This window comes from Pelobates fuscus, chromosome 1 (genome assembly GCF_036172605.1).
Source record: "Pelobates fuscus isolate aPelFus1 chromosome 1, aPelFus1.pri, whole genome shotgun sequence".
Lineage (NCBI taxonomy): Eukaryota > Metazoa > Chordata > Amphibia > Anura > Pelobatidae > Pelobates > Pelobates fuscus.
This window is the reverse complement of record NC_086317.1, coordinates 322,905,674-322,928,463: the sequence shown is the minus strand read 5'-3', so window position 1 is coordinate 322,928,463 and position 22,790 is coordinate 322,905,674. Positions and strand designations below refer to the sequence as shown.

Sequence of the window (22,790 nt, the reverse complement as noted above, 5' to 3'; positions counted from 1 at the left end):
GAAACCATAATTATTAGAAAAAAAGAAAACATATAACACTTTATGTCCAATCCATCAGCATAAAATAAAACAAACACTTGTTTTAATATATTTTATAGTATATAATATTCTGTTAGTTGTTGTAATATGTTTTTAATATGTACATTCCTGTATCTAATTATAATGTGTGCTCTACAGGTAATGTACATTATTCAGATACTGCTTAAGGACTCTGTGTCGTGTGTCCCATTGAACTGACTTAATAATACTTATAAGATTAGTGTATGTAATAATTAATTATCAAACTGTATAGACTTTTTCTGCCTATCTCACCTACATAACATTGCCCCTGCTGTGGACCACCAAGAAATACTATGAATACTTTAAGACTCATTGTACTGATTCAATCATTCTTGTGTAATATGAGCCAGATCCTCCCCCATCCCCAAATGTTTAAACTGAGGACTTTGAACAAGCTTACAATGTGTTTAGAGTTTTGCAATAGGAATACATGCCCTCCAACATGGATCCGGGGCAGAGAAAAGTTCCGTGCCTCTTTTTTATGGTGCTGACCATGCCTCTCCTAACGTTTACAGGTATGCCTTGAAAGAATTATAGATTGTTTGTAATTATACACATGTACGCTATATATCAGCCTTTTAACTATCTTAAATATCTTTTCTGTTGAGGAGTACCAGACTGTGTGATCTAGTATGATATAAATGAATATTAATATTAAAGTGTAAATTTTTTAAGCTATATGGATGATTTTCCATAAAACGTACATTTTTAAGTAGTATGTTAGTAGGCTTGTTGGTAACATCACATAGGCAAACCTGTCTATTAGTACTATTTGTGCTAGAGCTTGTACACCACTTTGATTTTCTAAAAAAAATCTAAAAGCTACCTCTGAAACATGTTTTTTTCTAATAATTTACGTTTTCATATATATAACCTATTTTTTAATTCACATTTTATTGAAAAATTAATTTCAGAAAATCATAAATGCTTGTCCTCATCTAATTTAAATATTTACATCACAACTTTATTACTTACTCTGAGTTGTAGTCCTTCCAGATTTGCAAACCTTATAATCCCCTGTAGTTGCATGTCTATTTATTACACTAGGGCCCTCATATGGTTTATTATCCCACCCAGCTTTACTGGCCTGACCTACCTACACATGATTGTGTGAAACGTTCCCCTGGAGCAGCTACACTCTTTTACTGACAGCCTATCACTGGTTCTCATCAGTTGCTAATTGTTTAGGATTTAGAGATGTCACTATCTTTTAATCCAGACCATTGTTGATCCTGAAGTAATCGTTCAATATCAAATTATATGGTTGCTTTTCTTCTCCACTGGATTAGAACGACATATACAGATATATAAAAGTCCTCTTTAAGCCCATAAGGAGGAAGGCAATTGCCCAATTTATGAACCAAAACAAAACCTAGAATGTGTGCTATGTGTTTGTTCCACCATAATTAAAAGGAACACTATATGGTCAGGAACACAAACATGTATTACTGACCATATACATGTAAAAAACAAACAAACAAAAAAAAAAACCTAGCCCCCCTGGCCCACCCTTAATATAGTCAATTTCTACATTTATCCCAGTCTGATCTGCCTCCTTGTCTGACATCATTAGAAGTGGCCATCTGAGCCAATCACAATGCTTTCACATAGTAAAGCATTAGATTGGCAGAGACTGCCAAGGAGGCAGATCAGGGGCAGAGCCAGCACAAGTCAAACACAACCTTGGCCAATCAGCACCTCCTCATAGAGATGCATTGCATCAATGCATCTCTATGAGGAAAGTTCAGTGTCTCATGCAAAAGGTGGAGGCACTGAATGTCAGTGCTGCACAGTGTGCAGCACTACCACATGAAGCACCTCTAGTAGAGATCTGAGGTGTCCAATAAAGGTATACCTAGGCTGTAATGTAAACATTGCATTTTCTCTGAAAAGACCATGTTTACAGCAAAAAGCCTGAAGGTAATGATTCTACTCACCAGAACAAATACAATAAGCTATAGTTGTTCTGGTGACTATAATGTCCATTTAAGGGTTTCCATTTAAGTGCATCCATTCATACTTTAGATTGTTTGGGGAAAAAAAACAAAAAAAACACAAGTGCATTTCCTTTCCAGGAACTGATTATACTGCTCACACAAGTGTGTTCTACTGGAACACTCTGGTGTTCCAGTCAGTATGAATATTTCATAAAGTTTATATCTTTATAAAATGCCCATTTTGTAGGGGGAGGGGGGAAAGGGGGGAGGAGAGAAAGGGGGGCGACAGGGTTTAAGTGAATTATTACTTCCCTGGGATTTACACCATTGAATAAAATATTGAAAATCGTTGCTCTGTTTGCTTTTAAATATATATGAAAGATTTAGCAAATTACACAAAAAACTGTTAAGTCAAGGCAGAGCCAGGGCAAGCATTGCAAATTTAACATTGTTTTATATCTCCTCTTCTCTATGTGCTCTCTCTCTGCTGACTTCCAGGAATAAAAAAAAAACAAGCGAAGATGTAGGTGCCCAGTTGCAGGAAAAAGACCTGTGGGTATTTAAATTTTAAAGGAATATTCCAAGATCCACAACCACTACAGCTTGCTGTTATGGTGCCATGGGAGTCCCGGTTCACCCCTGCCCCAATGTAGTCAAGCGTTTTAGTCATGGTTTGACTTTTTTACTAAAGTGTTCGCCAGGTACTGCTCCCTGCCTCCACTCAACCAGAAGCTATCTTCACTGAGCTGGAGTGCAGGGCTAGCTCACTGACTGGGAATGATCACCATTAAAGTCCATGCTGCATGAACACCTAGCAGCACAAATGAAACAGCTTTTTTTTTGTAGATATACAAGATCATATACACTAATCTGTGCCCAGCCAGGATTGACTACAAGAAAATCTATGATGCCATGTTACATAATGAATACTAAAATGTTTGGCTCTATGAAAGGTAAACAAGACACTATGAACCTTCATCTACAACTCAATAGGCAAGTGGTAAACAAGTCTAGGAGTTGTTCACAAATGGACATCAAATGTGACATATACCAAGGTGATGCACTATCCTGATATTTTTCTGCATAGGTCTCAATCCCCTCAGCAAAATCATCATGAAGAGTGAATATAGATACAGGTTCAATAGTTTAGCTACCATCAACCACTTTCTCATGGATGACATCATGCTATATTCCAAGAGCGAGCAGGACAACAACTCACTGAATCACCTAACACAACATCTAAATGTCGTTCAGACTAGATAAGTGTGGGCAGATGATAGCAAAAAAGGTAACCTGATCAGGACTGAATGAGTTAAAGAGTTGAAGTAACAAAAGGCCAAATAGGAGACGTAGACAAGCGGTTACCATGAGAAAGAGGCAAGGAGGACAGCAATATCCAAGCACCTGCAGAGAATAGGACAGGCCCCAGCTCCATGGCAAGAACAAGAAACACGCCTTTAACATACATTCCTTACCATTTATGTACCAAACCGGGATAATAACTTGGCCAGGTTAGTGAATGTGGCTCACATTATGAAATCTCACCGGTGGTTGAATAATGCATGACTGAAAGACAGCACTGAGGCATTAATTCTAGCAGCACAATAATGGGCACTCAGCACCTAATCAATAGACTCCATAAACCACCACACTGGTGGTTAAAATAGGCAGGTGACCTTAACCCCACCAGCTGCAGCATTCAACTAATGCTGCAGCCCACCCCACCAGACCATGGCCTTATCCATCAGACACTGTAGATCATTGTTAAAAATATCAAAACCGACTTCAGTCAAGTGAATACCATCCCTAAAAAATAAACCTTCACAATGAACCTCAATATCAGCATGGTGAAAAGACACACCAGTGATTGATGGCAAAAAAAATTCCATGGCTCTGTTCAGCTTGCTCCTAACTCTTTCTAAAGCTTTAAGATTCGCATTGTGCAAGCACACCAGACGAGTTACAATCACAGACCAAATGATTAATGAGTCTAGGAACATCCTCTTAAAATTCCACATACCTTCTTTCAATTGGTGAAACCGCACTACTGACTTGACTCTACCTATATCATTGCCTCCGTAATGAATATTAATAACATGTGGCCATGGAAATTGCTGTTTACATTCCTGTAAAACATTAAAAACATTGTCTCTTACTAAACCTCTTACACCAAACCAAAATATTGAAACAGTCTCATTAGCAAAACTCAAATTCTCTCCGTACTATCTCTCCACTGCTCTTCGATGTGCCCAGTGGATAAATGAATGACCAATGATCCACACTATGATTGGTCCTTTATCTGAAAAGAGAAACGGTAAGTAACCATATTAACCATGCATTAAGGCCTAACATAACTTTTGTATCTATTTGATGACCATCGCACAGCTTTTTTAACCAATTCATTCGACAAACCTTGTGATACTGCCTCCGTTGCAGCACCAATATAAAAAGAATGAGATGTTATCGTGTTCCCTTGAATACCTAACTGTTTGCATGATAACTTGAGAACGTTTCGAAATTGAAACTAAGAAAGAGGAATTCCTGAACTATGTATTAAAAAACTACCATGAACTCTAGGATGAATATTTAAAAAGGCTTCGACTATTTTAACTGGGCATAAATTCTAGTGATGAGTAGCTCCCAACTGAACCCATCTACCTTTCCCCTGTTGACAAGTTTTTGATCTTCTTAATAATATCTGCAAAGTTTAACCCTGAAGGCTTTTTTAACCCTGAAGGTTTTTCAAATTGTATGCCGGAATGGAAAGACTTGTTAGCAGACACTAATTTGCTAATTCTAAAGGCTCCAAAAAAGGCTAATACAAAAGCCGTGGTGAATAATTGAATCTCAAAAGAATCATTACAGATGGAGCCCAAATTCTTAACCAAATCACCTAATAGTTGAATTGAAATAGCCCAAGCCCCGTTCAGCATTTTCTTTAAAGATAGATTTTTACCCAAAACTTTAAAGAAAATTGAAATGCCTAGTAATAATCTATTTAGTGAAAACTTAGAAGCTCCAGACTGAATTTTATTGATGACAAATTGTATAGCATCCTGTATGTTAGGATCAGTAGCGTCCTTATTGAAATTAAGCATAAACCGATTCCACTCATCCTGTGCGAATAAATATGCTTTCCAAGTAATTGATGATAGCGATAGACCCAGCAATTGACTTATCTGGGTGAAGATAGATCCCAGATGTGCTCAGGCACATTCGTTTGCTAGAGGTGCGAGGGACCTGAAAGAGTTGAAGTCGAAACGGGACAAGGAATCAGCTATTCAAATACTTTTGCCACTGACATGTCTTGCTGTTACCCATATACATACATATATATATATATATATATATATATATATATATATTTTATATATTCGTTATTTTATAAATTTTGGAATATTGGGGAAGGGGTACAATAGTTAAAATAGTTTGGGTATAACAGTTATGGGATACAAAACATTGCTTTGCAGAGGTAACAGTTTGCTTATCATTGTACAGTTTGAACAGGCTTGTAAGGGTAACATCCATGGTTTCAGTACACAACTTAGAAGGATTCATTGATCAGAGATTTTGGGTCATAAGGAGGAGGTACAAAAACAAAAAGACAAGGGAATAGGTAGGGGTGTAGGTACTCACACAAAGCATTTCAAACCTTTGATTAGTTGAGGATTACATGCGAGATAATTGCAGTGTCATTAAATACAGGTGTACCTCTTGTCCTGGGGTTTGCAGTTTACGAGTTACCACTAAGGGTTGAGAGTCGTTGGAAATTCAGAGTGGCTACCAAGTAGGACTGGTGAGAGGGGGAGAGGGGGCGTAGGTAGGATGGGACAGATTGTCTATGATCTTATGCAGCTTCCTACCTAGTGAGGCTTTTTATGGCCCGTGGCTTGGCCCGAGGTTGTGTGAGGTGCCCCTGGGTCAGTCTTGGGTGAGGTGGTAGGAGCCGTCTTGTTTTCTTGTGGGGGTGTCGTGGTTGGGAGGACCTGTTGGGTACCTCTTGTCATGGGGTGTGGAGTTGGGTGCATCATCTGTTCCCAGGCCTCTCCTTGTGTGAAAGCAGACTCAAGTGGGTCCGAGTGCGTGTTACCCATATATTTTTAACCAAACAGATTAAGACTAATATTCTCATAAATTAATAACCGGGATCGATTTAGCTAGAAGAGAATTAATTACCCAAACTACTCCCAAGTAGTGATGTCCCGAACAGTTCGCCAGGAACTGTTCGCCGGCAAACATAGCGTGTTCGGTCCGCCCCCTATTCGTCATGGAGGTGGGAGGGTCTGGGAGGGAGGGTCTGCTGCTGATTGGCTGGAATCTGTCTGCTGACTGTGAGGTACAGGGTCAAAGATTACTCAATGATGACGAATAGGGGGCGGACCGAACATTGCGCGTGTTCGCGACCGCGAACACACTATGTTCGCCAGCGAACGGTTCCTGGCGAATTGTTCGGGACATCACTACTCCCAAGTTGTCGCTATGAAAAGTAATTCTCTTATTTGCCAATTTAGAGCCCGATACTTCCAAGACTATATTGGAAAGAGTTCCAAAAGTAATCATTTTAGTCCATCCATTTTTTTCCCATGTCTGAGGCCATCCAGTGGCTGCCCAATTCCCTTGGAAGTAAACGCCAAAGTCTTGTGAACCAGCTACATCAGTGAAAATATCTAAATCCCAATTGGATACAAAATCACTCTGCCAAATCGTGGAACCGTTAAAACTACTTAAAAACACATTCCAGACTTTTAAATCCTCTTTTTAATGTGCCTAGATATTTGCACATGATGGTGTGGTTTTTTAAAACCCGCTAACGCTCTAGACATATGTCTGGAAAAAACTCTAGCCATCGGCATTCCCCTTGGTGCAAAATTTAAAGAACCTAACACAGACTGTAGCTTCTTAAGTGTCATTTTGTTAATGCCTAATAATTGGGAAATTTCTCGCTTCATTTTAACTATTTTCTCTTCAGGTAAATGAAATTCCATTCTTTCAAAATCAATAATTATACCTAAAAACTACAGACAAGTACTAGGCTAGACCGTTTTTTCCCTTGCCAACGGAATGCCAAATTGCTGAGCAATTGACATGAAAATTTTCAATAACTGAAGGCAGTCAGAGGATCCAACTTTCCAGATGAAAAGAAAATCATATATACGTAGTGAATCATCGATTGTAATCCTGAAACCTGCTTAAGCACCCATTCTAAAAAACATGAAAAACTTTCACAGTAAAAACAAGAAGAGGAACAGCAAATAGGCATGCACTTATCAAAGTAAAATTTTCTTTCAAACTGAAATCCCAATGACCCAAAACAATCAGGATGTATTGGGAGTAATCTAAAAGCTGACTCTCCCCCTGATGAGCCTCTAATCCAAGCGACACGCGCGTCGGGCTCGACACTCACTCGACATTTGTCTTGGTTTCCTGTTTTTTCCACGGTACCTCTCTTGCGGCTTAGTATTTACCGCCGGCTATATCAGACAGCCATTCAGGTATCTTGGGAACCTAGATGGTTGACAGCCGTCTTTGCAAAACAGGCAAACTAAATACCAATCAGGGTATCCTTATCATAGCTAATTAGAATCTGAAGCATTTGACTATTAGGAACTGCTTAGCTCTCTACTCAGTTACTAGGATCTTCTATTTCTACACTGTCTTTCTGTACAAGGTGCCCATGAAGGCACTATTCCAGCTGTCCTACTTTTTACTATCTATATTTAGTCATGGGTCTCTAGATTATTATTTATTCTCATGTATGTGCGAGACGTTGCTAATCGGTGCACTCCATATCGAACTATCAAGCTAATAGTTGCTTATTAGCACACTACTGTTAAGAATCTCTATAGTCCCATGACACAATCTTTGTACATATAGAAGAATCCATTATTATCAGGCAGCCGAGCCAGTTCCTATCTTCAGTTCAAACGCCGATTGAGGCATTTGGCTGTCTTCACGGTTCTCTTTAATTAGCATGCCTCTATCCATAGACCAGATAACACAGCACCAATACTGAATACTACTGAGAACAGTTTCCCTCTATGTGGTATCTAAGAGTCTTTTTGATTATTATAGACTGAGTTTTGGCTGACTGCTCTACAAAATAGGACACTATTTTTATTATACCATTTGGATACATTCCAACGTATCAGATGCACTTTTGATACACTGATATATATTGCTATCTACTGTTGCAGTATAGCAAACTTCAAAGGGGCTTTTTCTGACAGTTTCTGCAAACTCAATCTGTCTTTTTATGAGTCTATGTGATAAGCATATTCATAGTTTTGGCTGATTGCTCAATATATGACACTAGCTTTACAATACAATTTGGATAAATTTCAGTGTACTACATATATTTTTGATACACTGTCATATTTTGTTATAGCTATTTTTACTAAAATAGTTTATTTTTTCACTTTCATGTGTCATCCCTCACTCCCTCAATCCTTAATGCTCTTTGCGTAGACTACTGTAATTGACTTTTGTTGAGTATTCATAATAAAGTATTCATAATAAAGTTCTTTCGAGATTTTTAGAAGCACTTCTAGCGATTATCCTTTTCTATACACTCTACATTATAATTAGGGACAGATTTTTCCTTCTTTTTCGATAAAAGCTGACTCAATGTCAACTTTCGCCATGAGAGCATTCCTACCACAATGCCTCACCCATTTTAAAGCATCCTCGAAAGAAGAGGATGACACCAAAATAATGGAATTTCCACCTCATCATTCAAAGAATCACATTTGGGGTAGGATAGATGGTGAATTAGTTTAAAGGTACTTTTCTCTTTCTTGGGAATAGATAGTTTTTGACTAAATATTTCATCATAATTGTACCAAGACCAATCCACCCACATTGTTATAAGCCTCCAGTATTGACTCTAGTTGTTGAAAATGTCCACTAGCTTTATCAGAATGACGTCTACAATAAACGCTTGTAACCAGTTATTAAAAGACAGAGTTACCGTACGTTTCCTTTCATCTTCTCTTTCTTGCTTTAACAAGAAATCCTTAGATGCTGGTAACAAAGAAAGAATATCCACATATTCTTCATTCCATATCTTTTCTTTGACGAATTTGCTAAATGAAAACCAAGCGGAGAAGCTTCGCAAGCTAAAGCTTCTTTTTAACCAAGCTTCATTAACCGGTGTACTATTCCTGACAGATCGACTAACTGCCATTTCTAGATATAGGTGACTGTGACAATTTCTCAAAATCCTCCCGAACCCAGGCTAAAACCAGACTACCCACCTTACCATGTAAAGCCTGAAGTAACACTCCCAGCGCCTCTCCTAGCTTAGCCTGCTGAGAAACCCCAGGAATGGACTCACCAGCCAAATTATCCACTCCTTCAGACAGCATGGCAAACAAGGTATCGGCTTGCTCACCATCTTCAATAACCAGCACTTGCCCAGTTTCAGAAGGATGACAGGATTTCTTCTTCCTTTTCCCTTCAATTCTCGTCTTCTTGCCTTCACTGATAGATGGAGGGGAATAAATCACTCTAGATTTAGATATTCTCTTCTTTCTTCCTTGATGCATACTTCTATCACTCAGGCATATGGACATGTGTGGCTCCTCCTCAGAGACTTCCCCTTTTGCAGACTCCTCCTCCTCTGGTTCCAAAATGTCCATTAATGTTAATTCCTGTGGGCGTGAATCAACTTGAGAGGAAGGGGCAGTCAAAAGACACTGCCTGACCCATTCAGCACCACCGCTGCTGGATCCCCTCCTTTTCATTTCCTCAAGTAAGTGCTCCATAGCTGCACTTCTGTTAATAACATCTAAAGCTAAAACAAACCACTGACAGGAAAAGGGGGGGAACAGGGAACAGCTCTAATTCAAATCTTCCACAGCTTTTTTGGATGACAGCTTTTCTTCAGCTGTTTTGGCGCCAGCTGTTACCTCAGGGTGCATTATATATTGCGGTTTCCCGCTTTACAGTGCCCTCGCGGACAAGCGCTCCAATCAGGGCGCAGACCATTGCCGATGCCCTCGCCACACGCTAGCAGCGCACGCATATTAACTCTTCCACTGATAACCCAGCAGCACACATGTGTAAATGGTCAATTAACCGTGTACTGTCTTTTGGGATCTGTCAGCACCTTGTTTATGTGCATGAAAATATCATAGCTCTCCAGCAAAGCTCTTTGGAATATGTAGTTCACCTGTTGCAGGAGAACTCCTTACATCATAATGTAGTGTTGTTGCTTTGAGTGTCCCATGAAGAGTTTTTTATGTCCAATACTGGGTCAGTCTTTTGGACTTTACTGACTTTATCTAAGTGATTGCATTGTTGATGCCAATTAAGTAATGCAATTAATCATTGACAGGATGGCCATAGTGTTTGTATTAGCACAACTTTAATGTGTGTTCCTAAATTTACTGCTGTATAACCGCCTAACCGAAAAGAAGGTTTGGAATACAGGACTATTCCCCAGACATTATAAAACCTGTCAAATTTGACCATAAATGTTCCAGATTTGGATTAGATAATTATATTAAAAATATTGTCTCAAAAGAATGTTATTTCTATCCAATTAATACAAATTATTATAGATGTTTTGCTCAATCTACAATGCAATTATTTATGGAGAAAGGTCTAAAAAAAAATGTAAGAACTTGAAATCCTACACACAAACCTTGTGACCATAGATCACTTATTTAAAAAAAACAAAAACATTTCAATGCACAAGCTGGTACTCCCTGAGAATACTTTGGGGGCAGCCCTGAATCAGACTCTAACAGTAGGGAGGGGTGGAGCACTTAAACACGGGTCTCAATGGCGATGCTACCTCATCCTCTTCATAACTTGGGGACATCCCTATATTCTACCAAGGGACTGAACTTGTTCAACCAACCTGCGCTATCCTGTCTGAACTGGCACATGGTTACTGTTTGTATTTGTTTCATAACCATTTCTCTGGCATCTCAATGATGTTGTCCCCACCTTCAGATTTATATAATGTATGAAGCTTTGTCTTGTTAATTCTTTTTGTTTTAATGAAATCGGTAATGTAATCCTGACACCCAGTCTGCTGCTGAAACTGCATAATTTCCAATAAAAATATGCAGAGCGGATTTACAAACCTTTTTAAAACTTTTTTTTTTTTCAACCAGTACTTCTTTCTAGTTTTTTTACAGGAACAAAAAGCATCTAGTTTTTTGAAAAATAGGATAAGAAGGGCGAATTCATTTTCTGAAGAGTGGTTTAAGCCAGGATCTGTGGAGAGAGAGTGCAATGAAGAGCTCTGCTCCTATGAAGAAGCCTTGGAGATATTTAAGGATGAACGAAGGACGGTACGTGATGACTCATTTTATATTCTATGTCAAATAATTTGTCTCACTGAGAAATAGTTTCAATACTTTGGTGTAAAGTATATTTTCGTTTTGCTTTAAGGAGAAGCTGTCACTTTCCCATTTTAACAAATATTTATCTGAGAAGTGTGGAAAATTAAATAATATGTACAAATTCACACTGTTTTATCCTGCAACTGGGCACCTTCTTAGCTTTTTTTTTTTTTTTAAAACTAACAATCAAGCGTTACCAGATACCCTTGATAAAGGCAGCCAGTTGGTGCCGAAATGTTGGGGGGTTTGGTGACTCGTGTTTCTGTCTGAGGCTTGTAAGGATTTTTGTGGTAATTTATTACTATTATTTTATTGTATCTGCCTTTACTTCTGTTACTTTGTTTATATTCATTTTTTTCTTATATGTTTTCATTCTGGTACTTTTTTGTACATAATAAAATTTAAATATTTTTTTGAGATTGTTATGGTGTGCATTCTATATTGTATATACATTTGAATATTTAAAGCACTTGAGGGAGTGCTTATATGGTTTGCACCTGGCTATTCTTATATTGTTTTGTCTCTCCATGTGCTGTTGATTTGAGATTGGTTAAACCTTTAACATAAATGTAAAAGTAAACTGAGCATCACACAAAAAAGGTTAACACGAGTTATTTATGGGGTTCAATATTTCATTACAATTTTACAGAAGTGACAGTTCCCTTTTAAGAAGTAGAGCAGTTGTTACATTTTTGCTAGAAATTTGTTCAACAGCAGTTTAAATATACATACTTTAGCACAGAAAATTAGAGAGACCCCTGTCCAGGGCCCCTTAGACTACATTGTAGTCTCTAATGAGGCCATGAGGGGACTCTTTTTGACATCCAGTTTGCAAATGTGTGCAATAAATGTTAAATATAACATTTTAAAAAATTGTCGGTGTGGGGCATGGTTAGCCGAGGTCATTTAGTTACTCCAATGGCCATTGGAGGAAATGCCCGCCTGCCAACGTCAAGGCAGACCCCCCTAGACGGGTCCTACTCTGACCCTTCACCTTGCTTCCTTGAGTAACTAAATTACCTCCATTTGTTTAAATATACATAGGGATTAAGGAGAGAGTGCAGGTAACTTTTTTCCTTTGGTTTTTACTATATGTATTGGAGCTTATGTGTACTGAGGTCGTTGCTGCCACCCAGGAGTGATGGGAGTGAGCGCAGGACTTTTCTTTTTGTATTTGTATTCACTTTTTGTATCACACAGCTAAGTTACAATGCTGTCACCCATCCCATGTGTTCCCTATTAAGGATAAATAAGTATATAGGGGTGTATATAAAAAAATACCCCTCCTTGTCTCATTAGAGATATTTTTGCCAGAAGCTCAAGGAAGCAAGGTAAAGGGTCAGAGTAGAACCCGTCTAGGGGGGTCTGCCTTGACGTTGGCAGGCGGGCATTCCCTCCAGTGGCCATTGGAGTAACTAAATGACCTCCATTTGTTTAAATATACATAGGGATTAAGGAGAGAGTGCAGGTAACTTTTTCTTTCTTTGGTTTTTACTATGAAGCTAAAGTTGTATAGTTGACTAGAGTGTTCCTTTAATATCAGAGGAAAATTGGTGTGGGAAAGGCAGGATCAATAAAGCAACAAAAGTCAAATACAGTATCAATGAACCATAGCAGTAAAAGAGAACCGTGTAATGTATAGGTCTAGAGAAAGTGCCCACATGAGGAGTAGCATGTGGAATATTCACTTTATAAATGATAATGATAATAATAATGTATCCTACAAAAAATAACACATTTTTTTTTCCTTATTTTCCACAGAAACAATTTTGGGAGACGTACACAGGTATGCTTAAACAGAAAATTATAATGAAATGCAAACACTAAGCTAACTGTTGAAATGCAAACACTAAGCTAACTGTACATTGAAGAAAACAAATGTGTTCTCCATTTTGCAGATAAGGATGAATGCATCTCCAACCCATGCCAAAATGGGGGAACTTGCATAGATGATCACCACTCCTACACCTGCAGTTGCCCCCCAGCTTATGAAGGACGAAACTGTGACAAAGGTAAGAGTGAATTTTTTTTAAAAAAAAGTTATATATAATGTCCATTTGCTTTAAATTCACAGTAGAGAACAGGAAAACAAGCTTTCTCAGCCAATACCATACTTCCTATTGCTTTCAATGGGAGCACTGCTTGTGTCCCATTTATGAGATATGCTATTCCACTGTTGTGCAGAGTTTCACTTATTGATTTAATTATAAAAGGTTTTACAGTTAAATAAATGTTAGAGATACATACATCCCCCCTCCCCCCACCCCCTCCCAATTAGGTTATAATGGATTTCCAATGACTGCAATCAGAAACAATAAATATTGGTTGTATACAACAAGACAATGTAGATAATTACATATTATTCATACTTTTACTTTTGGATGTCTCACAGTACTACTATCGGGATCACAAAATATTCAATGCACAAAGCATTGGGGCCATTACAGAAGTCCTTCAATACAACCCATTTGCTATAGTAGGATTTCATTGTTTCTTTCACTAAATGGACTATTTTTTTTCTCATTCATTATTATGGTTTAGAATGGTAATTACCTCCGGTAGTGTAGGTACCCTATAAGAGTGCCTATTGAATGCTATGGCCTAAAGACCGCTCAAAAACTCATGGCAACAACAGAGTGGGGTGGTTCAGGGTATCAGGAAACACATGTAACAGGCAATCTCAAAGTTTCAATGGATTAGAGTGTTAAAAATATTAACTAGAATGTTATAGATCGACTTCCATAACTGTTAGGGCAGCCACCAAGTGTCACTGTATATACATGTTAGACCGCAATTTCACCAACATAGAACTAATTGGGTTTGTTGAATATGTGCCAGTCAAATTGACACTTGATGCCATTGTAAAATAATCTTATATAACAGCTCCAGGTCGAAAAGATTATAGGTGAGACTCATCATGGTCTTGTGCGACTGGGTCCACTCCTCTTCAGAAATTCAAAGGTTGAACTTTTTCCCATTTTATCTGAGATGATTGTTTTTGGAAGTCTCTTAAATTGGAGTAACATTCTGTGATACATGTTTAGCATTAATGTGTCTACTTGTGTTATTAGTATTATTTCTGGAACTGGGGTCTGGCTCAAAGTGTTAGTGTGTTTGCAGGAAGTGTTGAATTCTGAAGGCATTTTAAAAAATCTGTCTGGGGCACTTGGTGTTGTAAACATATGTCTGAAAAGGATAGTAGCAATGCAGCCTGGTGGATATCTTTCAACACCCGGATTCTCCTTGAGACCCAATTTTGCAAGGAGAGGTTAGAAATATGTCTCTCTAAATCGAAGATCAGTGTTTCACTAGTAAGGCTGACTAGACATGCGAGTCAGGGCATCCATACCTAAATGGCATATCTGGGAAGGTTAGGTATGTGGTCTTTCCTGCTAAGTTGATATAGAATCATAGGCAGTTAAGTAAGAGATGTGTATAATCGATAAATACCCACTTAGACGGTACTGCCAGCAAATATATATATATATATATATATATCTATCTATCTATCTATACCTGTGTGTGTCAGTGTATCTGTATATCTGTGTGTGTATGTATCTGTATATCTGTGTGTGTGTGTATCTATAGGTCTTTGTATCAGTGTGTGTGTGTCAATGTGTATCTGTGAATGTGTCAAGGTATGTATTTGTATGTCTGTGTCTCTAAGTCTGTGTGTCAGTGTGCATATTTGTATGTGTGTATCTGTATGTCTGTGTGTGTCAATGTGTGTATCTGTATGTGTGTTAGTGTGCGTATCTGTAGGTCTGTGTCAGTGTGCGTATCTGTATATCTTTGTGTGTGTCAGTGTGCGTATCTGTATATCTTTGTGTGTGTCAGTGTGCGTATCCGTATGTGTGTCAGTGTGCATATCTGTAGGTCTGTGTGTGTCAGTGTGCGTATCTGTATGTCTGTGTATCTGTGTGTTTGTCAGTATGCGTATCTGTATGTCTGTGTATCTGTGTGTTTGTCAGTGTGCATTTCTGTGTCAGTGTGCATATTTGTATGTCTGTGTATCTCCGTGTGGGTCAGTCTGTGTATCTGTGTGTGAGTGAGTGTATCTATGTGTGTATCTGTATGTCTGTGTATCTGTGTGTATTTGTATGTCTCTGTGCCAGTTTGTGCATCTGTATGTCTTTGTATCTGTGTGTGCATCTGTATGTCTGTATCTATGCCAGTGTGTGTATCTATGTATCTGCATGTTTGGCAGTTTTTGTATCTTTGTGTCTATGTATCTGTCAGGACCGGCATGTCCATAGGTCCCAGTGGGGCCATGGCTCCAGGCGGCACTTTGACAGGCGAGGAATTTTGCCACCCCTGATAAAGTGCCGAGACAGCCCGATCAGCTTGTCCACCGAAGAGAGGGCTGAGAGACTGCTCAAAACTAAAAAACAAAAATATGAGTCTGGAGAGGGAGGCTGATCTGGGGCTGGCCAGGTTCTCAGGGTTATGACATGTTTCCCACTGAAGGTACCCTAAGATTACTAGCTGTGCTTGACGGAACTTCAGTGGGAACTTTACTTACAGCAATTTGCTGTGGGCTGGCCCCTGGGAACGGCAGAATTCCTCTTCTCCAGCACACACACTACTTTTTTGCATTTTTCACATACAAACAGCACTTTCACTGACAATATAATTGTTGTGATATGTTTTATTGTTTTGAAACACTAATGTTTGTGTTCAGCAAAGTCTCCCGAGTATAACAGTAACCTCCATTTACAGATTTTGTTGGTGTTTTCAAAAGTTAGAGAGTCAAATATAAGGCTTGCATTTCCATTTTTTCACATTGAAATGTGTCAAGGAACAGAAGAGTGCAATGGTGGTGGATGTGGAAATACCCTGTGACTATAACACCAGGAAGAAGGAACATGAGAAGATGGATAAATGCCAAGGACTGAAAGAAGGGCTAGAAAAGATGTGGAAAGTGAAAGCAGCAGTAGTCCCAGTTGGCTTCAACAGATTTCAGGTGGAACATCTGAGATCGCTGTACAGAAGAGTGTATTTCTGGGAACAGCTAAGATACTGCTCAGAGCCTTCAGACTCCCAGGCCTGTGGTAGAGGAGCCCCGAGAATGAACCCAGGATGAGTGAGAAAATCAACCCAGGATGGGGGTAATGCCGGTCCTTGCTTTGGAGCCCTCCTGCAACTAAGAGTTATAGTCCTGCTACAGGGAACACTCTCTATAAACTGGCGGACACCTTGTGTCACACTTACATCAACAGAGATATGGCTGGGTTTACCTGCACACTAGCTTGAGTCTTTGCTGACTTCTGGGAAGAACTGGATCAACGCCTGCAGCTGCCGGTCAGGAAGGAGAGGATTGACTACTCTCCATTGAACTCACTGTCCAGGTTCCGGTGGGAAGCGATGACTCCAACTGAAGAAGAGGGTCCGCAATAAGTGGTAGCAGTGGGCGCACTCCATAATCGCAGTTTCAGCCAGTCGGAGGGCCATGGCCCATGCTGTCCTGCTCGGGCAGTGGTCCAGATGAATTGCACACAGCGGGAATGATCACTGCTTTTACTAAGCTGGCATAATAACATTCCCTGGGTATACAACCTACCATTACTGATGTCCTGGTGCATAGAGGCAGCCAGACCATACCGGGATTGTCCTGTGCTTCTGAAGGGGGTCAGCTGAATCGTGACTCTGGATGCCATTGGTTTCTATGCCTCACCATATTTATTTTTGCTTATTTTGATTTGATTTTGATTTCTCTAGCCTACCACTAGGCACAGGACGTACTTGGAAACCAGAGCAATCTGAATGTACCTTTCCTGGTTAAATACTTTGTTATTATTATTATTGGTAATGTGGGGCATTTTATACCTCTGGCATAACGGTTCGGGTCCCTGGGGTGAAATAATAATTTATGGTTTACAGTCAAGCCGTCCAGCTCTTCACTAAATTGTTTGTGTATGTATCTTCTATATGCTGAGCTGGTGTAAGTTTTAAACCCAAACTATATTACTCATTGTCAGGGTGCAAGTCACCATAGTTTTGTTTGTCTTGTCTTCATCTCTTGCACCTCAAGCTTAGCTAATTCATGTTCTCAAGGGCAACTTTAATATGGCTTTCTAATGCCAATGTTTTTCAGTTGTAGCCCATGAAACCTAGTTTTTGCTATGTTATAAAATAGTGCAGAATTGTAATGCCATACAATTGTCATACTATGTCTTTGGAAATTCTTACAATGGATGTTGTGGCACTGCAAGCCAGTTTGTATTTCTATGCACAACAAATAAAGAATTAAAAAAAATAAAAGATATGTACATTTAAATAGAGACTTTATTTCACAGCAGGTGTTGCAAAATGGTTATAGTTTAAAAGTTTTGTATATTATGTATTTCATAATGATTGGTGAACTAAGTCAGCACAGAGGAACTCATTCATCAGGTCATATAAGCCATTTTTTTTTACCTTTTAGATAATTAGGGATTATTCAAGCTTTAAAGTGAACAAATAATAAAATTTTTATTAAAGACAGGAGGCGAATATTTGCTTAATCTCTCTTTTATTGAACCTCCCAGCAGCAAAGAAACCATTAAAGGGACTCTCCAGGCAGAGTCTTTTACTCACCTCGTTCCAGCGCCGGGAGCGTCGTGAAGCCGCGCCCCCTATTTCGTCAAAATGATGAAATAGGTGGGCGTGAGCAGGGAGCAATCAGATGCTTCCATCAGACGCTTCGCCACCCATGCGCACATACTCCAGAGAGCGGCATTCATGCCGCCCTCTGAAGTCCTGAGCGCACTACCGCACATGCGCACGGTGTGCGCGGCTGCGCGCTGAGCTGACTGACAGCTCAGCTCGCGGTCTTTGCCCGAGTGACTTTGTCTGAGTGACGGACACTGGAGGTATTCCTATCAATCAATGTAATCACTGTATTTTCTCTGAAAATACAGTGTTTACATTAGATTGCCTGCAGGGAGCTATAGATCATACCTGAACAACTACATTAAGCTGTAGTTGTTCAGGTGACTATAGTGTCCCTTTAACAATGAGTGTAAAAAATTCAACCAATCAGAGTGCATAACAATATCATATTGTGCCATCAGACTCCTTCCAACTCCTCTTTCTTGATTTAGCCACACAGCAGTAGAGTCAACCTTGTAAACGTTAGAATCCTGCAAACGGAGAACAGTAGACTGCAATATCACTAATAAAAATATTAAAGAGAATGGGTACAAGTACAGATCCCCTAGGTACCCCACTGGTGACAAGACCATGCTTTGAATATACTCCATTGACTACAACCCTCTGTTGCCTGTCACCCATTCAACAATATTGGAATCCAAACTTAAAGGATCACTATAGTGTCAGGAAAACAAAGTGGTTTTCCTGACACTATAGTGCCCTGAGGATGGCCCCACCCTCAGGGTCCCCCTCCCATGGCACTGAAGGGGTTAAAAACCCTTCAGCAGCTTACCTTATTCCTGCGTCGGGCTTCCTCGGTGCTGGTGACCTCTCCTCCCCCGCCGACGTCAGCTCCCTCTGCCAATGTCAGCAGAGCCGAATGCGCATGCGTGGAAAGTGCCGCGTGCGCATTCAAGCTGTCAATAGGAAAGCATTTTTCAATGCTTTTCTATGGACGCTCTGCGCGATGGAGGCATAATATGCCTCCAGCATCACAGATGCACCTCTAGTGGCTGTCCGGAAGACAGCCACTAGAGGCTGGCTTAACAACAATTGTAAACATAGCAGTTTCTCTGAAACTGCTATGTTTGCATCTGAAGGGTTAAAACCTGAGGGACATTGCACCCAGACCACTTAATTGAGCTGAAGTGGTCTGGGTGACTATAGTGTCCCTTTAAAGATTTATTGTACAGTTTATTGATAAGCCTTTTATGTGCAGCAGTGTCAAAAGCCTTACTGAAATCTAGGTAAGCAATGTCTACTGCACCACCCTGATCTATTATTTTAGTTACCCAATCAAAACAACCAATAAGATTACTTTGGCATGATCTCCCTGAAGTAAACCCATATTGTCTCTGATCTTGAAATCCATGTGATTTTAGATGTACAACAATCCTATCCTTTAACATGGTTTCCATTACTTTCCCCACTGCTGAAGTAAGGCTTACTGGCCTGTAGTTGCCCGACTCCTTCCTACTACCTTTCTTGTGAATGGGCACAACATTCGCTAACTTCCAATCTTCTGGGACTACTTCTGTTAACAATGATTGGTTTAATAAATCTGTTAAGGGGGCAGAGCCTGACCTTCAAGCAGACAAGAAGTGTCCTGCCCAGGCTCCTGCAAAAGTGTGCAGTTTTGCGGTAATAACTCGAGTTTCAGAGCCACAAACTCAACTCTGAGGTGCTCCCCAGAATAGGGACACCCTAACCGGGATACCTGATACAGGAATTGAGGCTCGGAGTCACCGGGAACCGCGGTAGCAAATTACGGCCTTCAAGTGGCAGCGGCCCTTTGGACTTGCGGGGTTATCTCGCTCCCCACGGGTGGAACCTACATACCTCTGACAAACCAAGGCAACTGAAATGGCACAGGCACTACTCGCTGCGGATCCAAGATGGCGGAAACACTTCCCGACCCTTTACAGGATCAGAAGCAGCTTGCAAAGGATCAACAATGCCTTATCAAGCACATGTTACAGCGCTACATGACTTGCAGAACCATCCACCCAAGACCAGGAGGAGCGGAGGAGTGAAGCAAGGCACTACATAACCACCAGCTTCCAAGTCACCCACCTTACGCCTGCCTAGGCTGAAGGCCCGCAGGGCTACACCCCTGCAGCATCGACCATGGAGGCCAAAGATCCACCGCCACGGGCGGCGACTGACCAGCAGGAGCTTCGACTGGATCCCAATAGGGAGAGACCTGGCCTCATCTAAGAGTATCCAAGTCTGTGGTTACAGGATGCATGCCTTCATGACGGCCTGGGGCTGGAGGGCCACTATCTCTCACCCCTGCCTAAATGTCTCTACCACATATCCCCTTACACTCCCAAGTCTGGGCATTGGATGAAACTTACAGTCCCGCATGGAGCGGTTCATCACACCCCTATGTGCCCCCGAAACCAGACAACTTTGACATTCCGTGTTATACCCTGAACTCTAGCTCGACTTTTCTCTCTACTACTACGGTGACTTGCTACCTTATTATGTTACACCTTAGCCCTGTGCAGAACAGTTGAATGCTAGATTGTTTAGGAACTGTAAGCATCTTCTCAGATGTATATATCTAAACATACAATGGGCCTGCTTAGTGCCAGACACTAGATACATAGATAAATGCTATTCGTTCTGACATACTTGACCAGCCTGTGTTGCGTTTTCGGAAATCTAACTTTCAAGGCAGTCTTGGCAGGGGTTGTCGGACCCCGGTGGCTTAACAAATTTGCTTAAACGTTTTCCAACTATGCAGCATGTAAAACAATTGTTTATTATTATTTTCATTTATACTATCCTTACAGACAGTCAGTATAGCCGGTTTCTTATAATCCATTCTGTCTCTCCATTGTCTAGCTCTCTTAGTAACATGATCGGTAAAAACAAAAAAATGTGCAGTTTAACTATATGCGATGTTGATGTTTATAATGCTTGTTTTTCACTCTGCTTGTGATTGCTGTTGTGGCTTAACAAGCTTACTGTTACCCCATGCACAATATAAATAAAGATTGACAAAAAATAATAATCTTTTAATGGTTTTGCTAGTACACCACTAAGCTCTTTTAATAACTTTGGGTGTATTCCATCAGGTCCTATTGACGTATTTGTCTTTAGTTTTGACAGTTGAAATAGAACCTCTTCCTCTGTAAACTCACATGTAACAAATAACTCATGTGTCCTCTTCCTAACTGAGGTTCCTATTCTTCATTTCAGCTAGACCTTTATGCTCTTCTACATACCTTCCTTCTTTTGTTTTTAATCTACCTTATATACTCGAGTATAAGCCGAGTTTTTCAGCCCATTTTTTGGGCTGAAAAACCCCAACTCGGCTTATACTCGAGTCAAGGTCTGTATTATGGCAATTTGCATTGCCATAATACAGACCGGGGAAGAGGGGGGCTGGCAGAGCTGTACTTACCTGTTCTGCAGCTCCTGTCAGCTCTCTCCTCCTCTGCGCCGTCCAGTCAGCACCTCGGTCAGCTCCCAGTGTAAGTCTCGCGAGAGCCGCGGCTCTCGCGAGACTTACAGTGTGAGCTGATAGAAGGAGCTGCACGGACGGCGCAGAGGAGGAGAGAGCTGACAGGAGCTGCAGAACAGGTAAGTACAGCTCTGCCAGCCCCCCTCTCCCCCCCACTGAACTGCCACTGGACCACCAGGGAAGGAGAGCCCCCTCCCTGCCATGTATCAAGCAGGGAGGGGGGACGAAAAATAAATAAAATAAGAAATAATAATAAAAAAAATAATAATAATAAAAAAAATAATTTAAAAAAAGGGGGTATAAGGACCACTATGGGAGGGAGGGGGTGGGATAAGGACCACTATGGGAGGGAGGGGGGTATAAGGACCGCTATGGGAGGGAGGGGGGGATAAGGACCGCTATGGGAGGGAGGGGGGGATAAGGACCACTATTGGAGGGAGGGGGTGGGATAAGGACCACTATGGGAGGGAGGGGGGTATAAGGACCGCTATGGGAGGGAGGGGGGGATAAGGACCACTATGGGAGGGAGGGGGGGGATAAGGACCACTATGGGAGGGAGGGGGGGGATAAGGACCACTATGGGAGGGAAGGGGGGGATAAGGACCACTATGGGAGGGAGGGGGGGATAAGGACCACTATGGGAGGGAGGGGGGGGATAAGGACCACTATACCACTATGGAAGGGAGGGGGGGATAAGGACCACTATCGGAGGGAGGGGGTGGGATAAGGACCACTATGGGAGGGAGGGGGGGAGAAAAGGAACACTATGGGAGGGAGGGGGGGATAAGGACCACTATGGGAGGAAGGGAGGGGGGGATAATGACCACTATGGGAGGGAGGGGGATAAGGACCACTATGGGAGGGAGGGGGGGGATAAGGACCACTAGGGGAGGGGAGGGGGAAGTAAGGACCACTAGGGGAGGGGAGGGGGAAGTAAGGACCACTAGGGGAGGGGAGGGGGAAGTAAGGACCACTAGGGGAGGGGTGAGTCAGGACCACTGGGGGAGGGGGGTGAAGGAACACGGGGGTGGGGAGGTAAGGACCACTGAGGGAGGAGGAGGGGAGGTCAGGACATATGGGGGGGGCAAATATCCTTGCACCGGCCCTGCACACACTGCATTCATACACTGCATTCATACACACACTGCATTCATACACACACTGCACTCATACACACACACTGCATTCATACACACACACACACTGCATTCATACACACACACACTGCACTCATACACACGCTGCACTCATACACACACACGCTGCACTCATACACACGCTGCACTCATACACACACTGCACTCATACACACACACGCTGCACTCATACGCACACACT

At 41.0% G+C, this 22,790-nt stretch overlaps 1 protein-coding gene across 1 annotated transcript in view; it reads left to right on the top strand.

Annotated features, from left to right (window-relative positions):
- The first annotated feature begins 475 nt into the window (after positions 1-475).
- F7 (coagulation factor VII) overlaps positions 476-22,790 on the top strand; it is a 62,123-nt gene continuing 39,808 nt past the window's right edge. Inside the window, exons 1-4 of the mRNA XM_063444666.1 lie at positions 476-575; positions 11,133-11,299; positions 13,112-13,136; positions 13,249-13,362. Coding sequence (XP_063300736.1) covers positions 491-575; positions 11,133-11,299; positions 13,112-13,136; positions 13,249-13,362 — 391 coding nt within the window. The 5' untranslated portion in view covers positions 476-490. The remainder of the gene's footprint in view (positions 576-11,132; positions 11,300-13,111; positions 13,137-13,248; positions 13,363-22,790) is intronic.